Here is a 12,644-nt window from a genome sequence, read left to right as displayed (position 1 = left end):
CAAGATCAAGTACATTGTTACATAAGCACAAACTCAAATCTGTTAGAATCAGTTCATTTGCATTTTAGTTCATTCGCAGAAACAAAACTTTCATCTGCTGGAATCAATTCAGTCCATTCGATGGAATCAGTTTATTCGCAGAAATTGGTTTATTCGCTGATCAAGTATATCCGCCGCATAGATTACACCATCCGCAGTATATCTGTCCAGTCGCTGAACCTTCCATCTGCAGAAGTTAAATCAATCTGCAGATTTTAACTACATCTGCAGAATTAACGGATCAAATTTAACGGGTCTGGATTAAATTGTTTATCCATTGCATTAACGTTCATTCACAGTATTGTTCGTCTGCTTATTAGGAATAAGTACATCCGCAGATTAGAATTCAACGGCTCAGATTGAAGTTCATTCGCTAGATTTAAGTTCAGTCGCTCGAAGTTAGGATTTTGTTTAAGCTGATTCATTCACTGAAAAACAAGTATATTCGCTGCTAATTCATTCACTGAAAATATGTCCATTCACAAAACTGTCCATTCGCTCAAACCTGATGTCCATCCGCTGAAATATTATGCATCCGCTGAAAATTTGCTCATGCACATGTGCACATGTGCAGCACTTTACCATTACCCTATAACAACACCATATTGCAAATGTGCATCACTTTACCATTACCCTATAAATACACCATCCTGCACATGTGCAACACTTTACCATTACCATATAGCCATCACCAATAATCTACATCCTGCACATGTCAGCACGTTACCATTACCCTATAATCATCAACAATAATTTGTTCACAATATTAGTACATAATCATGCACATGTGCATCACGTTACCATTACCCTATAATCATCACCAACAATATGTTTATCATTTATACAACGTTCTTACACATAACATTTACCTTATTAAATATCACTTTTTTACCATTTCATTATTCACTTTTTAACATTCTTTTTATATTCAGGAACATTCATACACAATGAAGCTGCTACCATTGCTACTAGAATTCCGGACCCCCCTAGTGATGAAACAGATTCTTGTTCTGATGATGATAATGATACTGATGAAGATACTTACGATGACTATGAAGACCCTACATACATAAATGTACATGAACAACCCTTTATACGTTCATCCAGACATCATAATGCAACCAACCATCCTAAATTTGATTAAGTTCGTCGTCAAATATCGATCATTTTGTTTTATTGTTTGTTTTACATTTAGTCTGAACTATTTACATTCAAGTTGAAACACTCATCTACGTTGAACTTGTTTACATGTATTTTGAAACGGCTACGTTCAATTTGATTATGTTGAATTATTGTTTACATTTAATTTAACCTGTTTACATTCAATTTGACCTACATGTTTACGTTGAACTACTCGATTAAACATCATTTAAACTATGTATTCTGATATTATGATTACAAATTTCCGATGTTTATGATTGCATGAATGATGCTTTTTTTATCACTCGATTATTAAACAAAATCATATGTACTTTAATTCCTGGCCACCTAACATGTGTTATTATTCTAAATAATGTAAATGTGCATATGACATACCACTTTAACATAACCTACACCAGTTCATTTCCATATACATTACCATCTGTGGATATATTACTACCATGTATACCAATTTCAAATTATGCACATGTGCATACAAAAACCTCTCTACCATACCAAATGTATAAACATATTACACATATGTATACATTTTCAAATTATGCACATGTGCATTCAATAACCTTCATACAATACCATACAACCTATTACATCATCATCTACATTACCATCCATGGATATACTACCAACGTGTATACCAATTCAAATTATGCACATGTGCATCCAAAAACCTTCATACCATACCAAACATGTAAATAAATTACCAATATGTATACATTTTCAAATTATGCACATGTGCATTCAATAACCCTCATACGATACCAAACAACATAGTACATCATCAACTGACCAATATAACTAAACCATCAACCACCATCTAAAAGTAACCAAATTTTACATATGTGTATACATCATCTTTCAAAACACAAACTTGTTTCTATCACAATACCACTCAATATCACCGTTAATACCAACAAAACAAAAATAAGAAATATTGTTTCCACTAACCACCTACCTACAACACTCCTACTAATTACTGAAATACTCTTTATTTATCTTCTTCCCATTTGTTTAACCTCCTCCAGCACTCCTTCTACTTTGTTGATTCTTCCTTTAACATTTTCCTAGATTCTTCATCCATCAACCCGTGTATGGTATCCTTTGCCAAATTCATAACACATGTGTCAAAAAAAAAAATAGAAACACACGTTATATAATTTTCATACATAATTTTACACATGTGTATATTCAACTTTGTATTAACATAACTTTACAACACATACCATCAACGTTGTTGTCCACCATATCGTCATTACTCTAATGCGTCATCTTTAATGTTGATTTTTCAACCTTCTTTTTCTTGTCCACACGCATTTCACTATCATCTTGGCCCAATGTTTCATTTTCTTCCGCTTACTTTGTCCTCCCTTATGTATTTTCCTATATCTACATCTGCATATTTACTTATCCTCCTTTGTATGTCTTTTCCTATATCTACATCTGCATATGGTATAATATATGTGTTTAAATGAATGACAATATCATTTAACATTTAACATAAAAACTAAAAATAATGCGCATGTGCATCTCTACCCAATTGCATTGTTAAATATTAAGCAACCTATTTTAACTTTTTGTTTCAATATTACGTCCGCCATCGTCCTCCGTAGCATATCACATTCTTTTCGATCCTTACTCCCTTTATTTTATACATGTGCATCTCACTATACATCACACCAAAATACAACTAAATACCTTATTCAATGTCATCTGCATCAACATTAACTAACTTATTCACATGTTATTGCACACTATGCACATGTGCATATTGACTTATTATTACAATCTATGCACATGTGCATAACTATATATTACACAAAAATTACCTTAATATCCAATTCTGTTAAACCTATGATGTCAAAATATGCACATGTGCATAACTATATGTCACACAATACAAACGAAGTTTGAATCGACAAATTATATATCATATAAAAGTACAAATGACAAATTATCTATCATATAATAGTATAAATGAATTATATAAACTTGCAAACGGTCTCTCGATTTATATGACAATATCTATATTACAAATCCGTCAACAATTCCGTTGGTGGCGGCGATTGATTCCCGGCGATATCGTCGTAGTGACACACTCATTGAATCATCTATTCTTATAATCACTGGACGAATTTTGGGAACTAACCTCGATTATATGACGAAATATGAAATATCTGCTGGTAAAATCTCAAATCTGAGATAAAATCTCAATTCAGATGCTTCAATATGGTGAACTGATGATGGTGATGCGATGATGTATTCGAGACGATGATGAAATCGACTGTAATCGACAAATTCTTGATAGATTCAGGTTGAGAAATGTTCAGATACTTGGATGTAATTAGAGTTTGTAGATTGGACATGAAAGTTTGTATTAAATGTAGTTTAATTTTTGTTTGAAGTCCGATAGTAAAAAGGGCAGCAGGTAAGCGGGTTTTTTTAAATTGTTTGGTATTTACAAAATTGCCCCTTGTTCACATTGGTTCTCGCGGTTCTCGCAATAAGGGTGGTTCTCGCATGAACCCTACCCTATATATATATATATATATATATAGGGAGGGGCTCATGCGAGAACCACCCTTATTGTGAGAACCTTGAGAACCAATGTGAACACAACCTAAAATAGCTAAAAAAACCTAACCCCCACCCCCCCTCCCCAAAAACCTAAACCCTCCCACCCCCCCAAAAAAAAACCTAAACCCCCCCCTCCCCCCCCCCCCCAAGCTAAATGCTAAAAAAAACCTAACTCCCCCCCCCCCCCCCAAGCTAAAATGCTAAAAACTAAACCCCCAAAAAACCTAAAAAAATCTAAAGAATTTTTTTTGAATTTTTTAATATTTTTCATGTTAAAATCGCTACTTTTAAAAGCCAAAAAAAAATTTTAAAAAAAAATTAAAAAAAAAATTGGCTTCGAAAAGTAGCGATTTTTTTATAAAAAATATTAAAAAATTCAAAAAAAAAATTTTGTGTGATTTTTAGCTATTTTTAGGCATTTTTGGTGTGTTCACATTGGTTCTCGCGGTTCTCACAATAAGAGGTGGTTCTCGCATGATCTTCTTTCTATATATATATATATATATATATATATATATATATATATATATATATATATATATATATATATATATATATATATATATATATATATTCAAATTCATAAGTAAGTGAAACATAATATCATCAAAATTTTGGAATGATTAGGTGGGAGAAGAAGAATAGAACCAGTGTTCTAGAAAGGTAGAATATTAAGATATGGTTTATTTTTCAAATAAAATCACAATATTATATAAACAAAAGACAAGTTATAAAATTGTAGTTGGTGTCAATTGTCATGAAAAAAATGAGAAGCAAATTACTTTTACAATCAATAATTATCTCTTAACCCTAACACAGTTGTTTGTCTTGCGGGTTCATTCAATTGGGTACAAATCAGTTTGGCAAACTGGGTTATGTTGTGCGGGTTACAAACTGTCAAGTTGAAACCGGTGTGGCTGAAAAAAAAATCCAAACGAGTACTATCCTACGGGTTGAAAAGGTTCCAAACTGGGTTGGCTATAAATCGGGTTCAACCCGGGTTCGGGTTGAGCAGGGTTGTCGGGTGAAGTTTCTAACCCGATTTAGGGTTGCACCTCTACGTGGGAGTCTTCTAATAAATCTACTTTCATTATAACATTCGAAACCCTTGATCATTTTTCTAATTGCAACATTGTCCTTAATTGATTTAAACCATTAATCAACCATAATGCATGGTTTATATATATTGGATCACTTTGCGCTTAATTAATTTAAAAGGACATTGATATTGACAAAATGGGGAAAAGGATATTTGGGGTCAGGATGGATCGATAAAAATAAAGTTAGGATGCAACATGGAAGTGCGGATAGATGGTCGTAATAAAATGCTCACTATATAAAAAAATAAATAAATACAAACTTTAAATCCGAAGGTTCACATTTAACATTACTATAAGGAATCTGTTACTAGGGTTTTCCAAATCATTGTGTCCACATACAACTTCCAAAACTAATGGAGCAACTATAATAATTCATGAAGTGGATTTCCTCGTTGGCTTTTATGTGGAGCAAGGAATATCACCATTCATCATAGTTCCAATTATAGAAATAAAAGAAAAAAAAAAAAACTCAAAGTCCATTAAATTTATCTCTCAAATTCAACACTTCACAAACATGCTCCATCTCTTATCAAGTTTCACATGTTATGATATTAATAATAATTGTTGTATAATTATATATTACATCACAATTATAATGCTATATGCTAGACATCTTTTAGCAACCATACCACAAACAATCAGACAATCTCCATATCTTGAATTCTGACCAAAAATTATCTTGAAGAGAATATAAACTATATAAATACAAAAAAAAAAAACAAAAGCTGGTTACAGGCTGCTACTTTTTGACATGATTAATACAATACAGAACTTCTCAATTGTGGAAGGCGGGTGAAAAACTGTAGAAATACTACTAGATGCTATAATAATTCCATTTTTATACACAAGGGGGCGTGCATGAACTACGGTGCGTTACTCGGGTGGGTGGGTTCAGAAAACATGATTAGGCCGGTTCACAAAGCCTCATAGCCCAAGCTGAACTCAGTTCACGAAGGCGTTGCAGATACTCGCCTAAAGAGATTAACCCTTGAGCAGCCTGTCTGGGGGTTAGGTTGCGTAGTGTCTGTTGCAGTGTTTCGTGACGCACGTAATCTGCCTGTATGTTTATCAAATCACATTGTTATCGATAATGAAATCATGTAATTGGTTGGTCAGCTAATTGGTCAAAATGGATCTTTTTTAAGTTTTAATTGGGTTTGGGTAAGATGGATTTTGACCAAAATGTGCTCGGGTTGATGCTTAGGTTCTTCTAATGCCTATTTATAAACTTGTTCCATTACAAACATAGCTAACATGGATAATAATATTTTTGTTTCATTACATGATATTTTTATTATAAAATGCAATATACAAAATCGGATTGTTTCCAATAATGAAATCAAGCATTATACTTATACAGTTATACTTGATAAAATGGCCAGACCGGGTCGGCTAACGGGTCAAAATGGCTTATGACCAAAATGTGCTTGGGTTGATACTTGACTTCTCCCAAACCCTATTTATAAACTCGTTTCATTATAACATAGCAGAGAAGGACACATTGTTACCTGAATAACAAGGCGTACTAGCTCTTCTAATTTATCCATTGCATTACGCATCTCGTAGCAGCCGCCTCCCAAAGCTTGACCACATGCTACGGCCTCGGCCAAAGTTTGCTGGAGTTTTTCCATTCCCTGTGACAGAGAATCTTCTGCTTGCTGACATGCTTGAATAAGGTTAGACAGATCATGAGATTGATGGTCCAACAGTTGAAGCTGCGGTACAAGAACCTACGTAGCAATAATTTTATTAAAATTGTGATAATAAAAATATAGTCTAATAGACCAGCACTCATGATAGATATGCAAGTAACTGTGGTGTAACAGTGGTAGCTCAATGGAAGTGGGAAAGAACTTTATTGATTGATAGAATAAGCACTAACCAAATCACCCACTCACAACAAAATGATATAGCACTCCCAACATGATATTATACTATATTCGTCGATAATAAATATAAAAATAAAAGAATAATGTGAACAGTCAGTTAGTTCAACTACCTTGAGAAGCTCTGAAGGTCGAAAGCCTCCAATCCATAAGAAAAGGCGCTCGATTGATGTTTTCCAAACACCCGATATGAGATAACATACATCCGCCTTTGCTACGGTTGCTTTAATGTTGAAAAGATTTGCATAATGATTCAATGCGTCTTGAACGAGTCTGTCGAGCTCTGTATCATCCATAACAGAATTCAATGCTGTCTTCAAATTATTAGTTTTTTTATTTTGTAAGTCAACCCACTGCTCATACTCTATCTCAAATGCTGCAATTCCTGCATGTGTCGCAGCTCCAGGGAATCCAAGTTGACTAGCATTGACCCCACCACGCATTAAAGCACACTGCTCAAGTCAAATTTGGTATGATCAACAAATTTAAGATATGGAATGTAATAAGGCAAAGATGAGACATCACTCTAGACTTACCTGTGCCTTAGTTTGTTCAAGTTCTTGTTCGAGATGAAGCAGTTTCAATCGACTAGCTTCCAACTGCTGGACGTACGCCTAAAACACAAGATTCAGGATTTAAAGCTAGTTATACGGAGTTGATCCAAGAGCTAGCGGACTCATACTTGGACCAGTTTTTACAATATTAAGATATTTCCTTTTCTATGTAAACACACCTGAATGTTTGATTTGAATAACATGTGTTTATTTGGGAACTTAATTTTATAATTAGGCAATCAATTTCAGTATTCCAATTTTGACAATGCTCAATTATGACACTTTTAGACACCATTTTGTTTATAAAAAAATTAGAACTTTAAGCTTAAAACCTAGACAAAAAGCAGTTTTGAGAATGGTAATTTGAGAAGTTTCTCAACCTTTTTCCTCAGCCGACTTTTACGAGCTGCTTCACGATTTTGGGCAAGGCGTCTCAAAACCTGTATACGAAACTTCACTTATTGAAAAATGAACCAGATGGTAAGAAAAATAAAATAGCATGAAAAGGATTAACATGCATTGTTGTTATAATAAGAATGCAATGCAGGACTACAACTACATAAGCAACCAAGGTGTGCTTATTTGAATTTTATAGAAAGTGTGCTTGTGTGGCATGCCAAATAAGCAATTACATGTCAATTATTACCAATCAGATTCATTTTCAAAATATAAAAACCCACACATACAAACGCAAAGAACAAACAAAAACAACAATAACACGGATTGACAAGCTCAAAAGGCAGGGCCGTTCCAAGCTTTTTGGAGGCACAAGCCAAAATTGAAATTTTGAGGCCCTTTCAAAAGGCATCATTATCTGTTGTACATGTGGCTGCTTATTTGTCATTTTGACACGGATAAGCAGCCACATGTACAACAGATAATTATACTATAGGTCCGGCCCTGTCAAAAGGCATCATTATCTGTTGTACATGTGGCTGCTTATTTGTCAAAAATGACTTAAAAAACTAATGCCGCATCATCCTCTAACCCGCTCTAGGTTAACGTTTATGTCAAATGGTAACAAATTCAAAGTTTGTTGCATCAAAAGTAAAACTGATAGTCTACAATATCAAAGAAGATGCAATATGTTGTACCTTATCAACTGGTTTACTTGCTTCTTGATCACATGGATTTGAAGGTCCATGTGTTGTGTGTGAATTATCCTCTGACTAAGAAAACAGAATTGTACATATTACTTTTAGTATATGGAAAAGATTTGCAAAAAACACGCAACTGATCTAAACGCGTACCAGCTGGTTCTCTAGCTTCGCATCCACCTCTATAATCATGGCTGCATCCTGATAAATATTCCCTTTAAAATCTCCCCACATGCTAAACGGATTCATCGGTTCATAAACATCCATCCTCTTTGAGTTCAGATATTGAGTGGATGATGAATTCATGTCAAATGAAATTGCGACTTGAATAATAACTTAAGCTTTAGCATCGGTTCATTATCATCCGCACCGTTAAAGCAAAACTACAAACCAGAAACAAAAATCAATCATACATACATACATCCATCATTATCACCATCAACTTCAACACTTTTACCTAATTTCATAAAGTCAAACCAAGACACAATCAAAAACTGAATTTGTAATATATAATCTTTTTAATATTAATTCAAATTTTTAGTAAATTCACATAATATCTTACCAACAGATCAATATTACATAATCTACTAGTCTACAAATTCAATAAACAATATCATAACTTCAATCACAAGTCAACTTTACAACAATTACCTGCAATAACTCAATCGATATCCAAACAAAACACTATGCACGGAACGAACGAACCGTTATTTGAATTCAATAATAGTAAGAACAGATAAGTCACAAGTGAACACAAAAAACAACAAAATAAGCTCAAATTAGAACAAATTCAAACACTAAAACAAAAATTTTGAATGAAGTAAACGAACCTGTAATGAAGAACGTTGAAGTGTGAGCTGAATCGATACATGAATTAGCAAATTCGATGAATCTTCTGAACAAAACCCTAGCTTCCAGTTGTTCTTGATTGATTCGAAGAATCGAATTCAAAGACCACAACTCCTGATGAAATTAGTAGTTTTATAATTTATATACAGACTAATGTGTATACATACATATAGATAGATATATTCGATGTATATCTATATGTGTGTGTATATTATATATAAAAGACAAAAAAGCATATAAATATGAGTGTGGGTGTGGGTGACTGTAACAGATATTATTTACCAATGCGTTCCTTCGAATGAAAATTGTAGCACATGATGTCATGATCCATAAATAACTATATAATATATTTATTATTAGCTTTTTTATGAATAAAATGTCAGAAAACTTTTATATATTTTTAGAAATAGAAATAAAATAAAATGTCAGAAATTTTTTATGTATTTTTAGAAATAGTACTTTATTTTGGATATTTTTTTTCTGTAATAACGTGTTAAAGAAAGGTACTTTCACAGCCTTTTCTAGATGTTTGGTGATAAAAGATAAACCGAATAACGATTTGGGAAAAGTAAATGAACCAAGAGTGTTGGATATTTGATGTTTGGAAAGCCTTATTGCTAGAAGAGGAAATATAAAGTACGCAAGATATTATTAACTTTTATTCATAGTCTTATAAGCTAGATTTCTTAAATCAAGTTTTACTATTTTTCTTCTTTTTTAACAGTAAATTTGGATCGCTGACGGAGCACTGTAGTATCGTCGTGCCGTCAGCGGAACCACCCGATCATATCTATCTCCACTAGGTTGTAATGCTTATACACCAATTCAGGAGGAAACCGAATAAATATGGGAAAAACCCCTTGTGTAAATCGAACCCATGATCTATTGGTCTCAAAGTCTTATCCCACTCCGAAGATGCCACTAGATTATAAAGCCATGAGCAACTTTTACTATTATTTTCTTAAATATTTGAATAAAATGCCAAAATGGTTTCTTAAACATTTGAATAAAATGCCAGAATGGTCCCCGACTTTAAGTCACTTTTACCACTTTAGTGCAAAAAATAAAATCTTTTGTATCTGGGGCCTCTGAAATTTCATTTTTGTTGTCATTTTCATCCAATTGGCAAACTGAGTTAGAATTTCCAGTTAACTTATCCACTTTTTGTCGGTTTTCTTATTTTAATGAAGGGTATAATCGTCATTGTATGCCATAATATATTTTAATCAAGTGAGGAAAACGACAAAAAAGGAAAAAAGGTTAACAAAAAGTTCTAACCCAATTTGTCAATTGAATGGAAATGACAAAAAAAAAAAAAAAAGAAACCTTTAAAGACCCAGATACCAAAAGTTTCAGGTTTTATTTTTGAATTAAAGTGATAAAAATAACCTAAACCTAGGGACCATTAAGGACCACTTTTAACATTTTACTCTAAATATTTTGTTTTAAACAAGGGGGCCCACAATCTCGGTACGTCGCAAATGGCTAGAATGGGACGGAGAGGACGGAGACGGATGGGGGCGGCACGGTGTTTGGACCGTCGCCGACCCGCGACGGGCCGGGGCCGACCCCCATACCGTGTAGCCTTATTTTGTTACTCGGATAGTCCCAGAGTAAATGTTAGGGGACTATCCGAGTAACAAAATGACAAACCATAGGGAGCATACATGCTATTTTTAAAGGTGGAGACTAAACGTGGAAAAACGTGAAACCACAGGGACCATCCAGGCAATTAACTCTAATATAATAAGTTACCATAAATAAAAAAAAACAGATAGATTCAAAACCCATATAAAATATCTTTAATTCTTTTCACCAACAAAATTCTTAAATCTTTTATTTACTCTCTCGGTAACCGACTCTTTTAATCCTTCAAATAAAAAAAAAATCTACAAACCCTAACCTACGCTTGGATCTCTAAACCTTCCCCCAAATTGGTTTCACATTTTTACAGATCTCAGATTCAAAACAAACAAAATTTGTTTGAGTCATCCAGATCTAACGATCAAACCGATGGTTGTTAACGGCCATTGAAGAGGATGAAACATCGAGTAAACAAAGATTTGTTTACGGATGGAGTTTGAACAGTGAGAACGGGACGTGGGGATTTGGTTTCCGTTGAAGCGGTTCTGGTTTGACTTCGCGATTTTCCGATCAAAACAGGTTGACTTCGCGATTTTCTCTTAACCCAACCCAGACACCCATCGCTGCACCTCCATACTCGCCACCATTGCCGGCACGGCCACCGCCACCGGCACGTCTCCATTTGCAGCCTCCAAAACGATACATCATCTCACCTTTTTTTTCTTCTTCTCCTTAGTCCAGATCCATGGTCGCCGGAGGGGATCGAAACCCTATATCTATATCACCTTCAATCGCCGGAAACGACCATCATCGGTAATCCTAAAAACCGCTCGAAAAATGGTCTAGATCGAGACATGCAGACTCGTCGGCTGCCTCGTATTGGTCGGAAACGCAGCCGCCTCACTCCTTGAGGTCCACCGCCGCTGGTTCGTCGTTTTAAAGTAGTGGTTGCACCGGTGAAAATGGGGGTAAACTCGAGACCCTGAGAAAAATCTTATACCAATATAATATATTTTTGTGATTTTTCTGGCAAGGAAACCCTAAATCATCTAATATATATATATGTTGGGTTTGGTGCCTGTTTGGAGGAGATATGACCGTTGAATGTTGGTTTTTGTGACGATTGGAGGAGATACGACGGTTGCTTGAATGTTTTGTGATGTTTAGTAGATGACTGCGGTTGTTTGACGCAAGGGAAGATGACGGTTGCTTGAAGGTTTTTGTGATGATTGGCAGTTAATTTTTCAAACGGTGCGCCGGACGCTGTAGGGTTGTGTAGCATTTTTTTTTGTAACTGTTGTTAAATTTAATTGAAACAGTGCGTTTCATGTGGGCGAGGTAACTGAACCAAAACGTCATCCCTTTTCTGACCGGCGTTTGTTTTTAACCGGCACCGGTTGGTTTTTTAAATGTATATAGATATATATATATAATAATTAAGCAAAGGGTATGTATGTATGGTTTTTTAAAAGTCATGACTTTTCTTTCTTTAGAGGTAACCCAAGTTACTTTTTGTAGGGTTATATAATTAGTATCGAAAATACTATTACCAGTCCGTCCCTTCGAATGAACATCGTAGCACATGATGCCATGATACATATAAGTTTAATATTTATTTAAATAAAGGCGTGCCATATATATGAAGATCACGGAAATGTTGCTTTTTATTAACAAGATGTCAGAATTTTTATAAAGTTATTGAAAGAACACATTATTTCCGAATTTTTCACAAAATATAACATCATTCTGTAAAATATGATACACGTAGTTTCACAACCTTTTTATCTAGTTCGGTAATAAAAA

At 34.2% G+C, this 12,644-nt stretch overlaps 1 protein-coding gene across 1 annotated transcript; it reads right to left on the bottom strand.

Moving 5' to 3' along the window:
* Positions 1–5,397: 5,397 nt before the first annotated feature.
* Positions 5,398–9,462, bottom strand: LOC110878290 (transcription factor TGA1). Its single transcript, XM_022126568.2, has 8 exons — positions 9,239–9,462; positions 8,562–8,791; positions 8,406–8,480; positions 7,692–7,751; positions 7,294–7,371; positions 6,871–7,209; positions 6,380–6,601; positions 5,398–5,928 (listed from the first exon to the last, which is right to left on the bottom strand). Exons 2-8 carry the CDS (start codon positions 8,712–8,714, stop codon positions 5,776–5,778), a joined length of 1,080 nt encoding a protein of 359 aa, XP_021982260.1. The 5' UTR covers positions 8,715–8,791; positions 9,239–9,462; the 3' UTR covers positions 5,398–5,775.
* Positions 9,463–12,644: the final 3,182 nt, after the last annotated feature.

This window comes from Helianthus annuus, chromosome 9 (assembly GCF_002127325.2).
Source record: "Helianthus annuus cultivar XRQ/B chromosome 9, HanXRQr2.0-SUNRISE, whole genome shotgun sequence".
Classification (NCBI taxonomy): domain Eukaryota; kingdom Viridiplantae; phylum Streptophyta; class Magnoliopsida; order Asterales; family Asteraceae; genus Helianthus; species Helianthus annuus.
The sequence above is the reverse complement of the archived record's forward strand: the minus strand, read 5'-3'. Positions and strand labels throughout refer to the sequence as shown.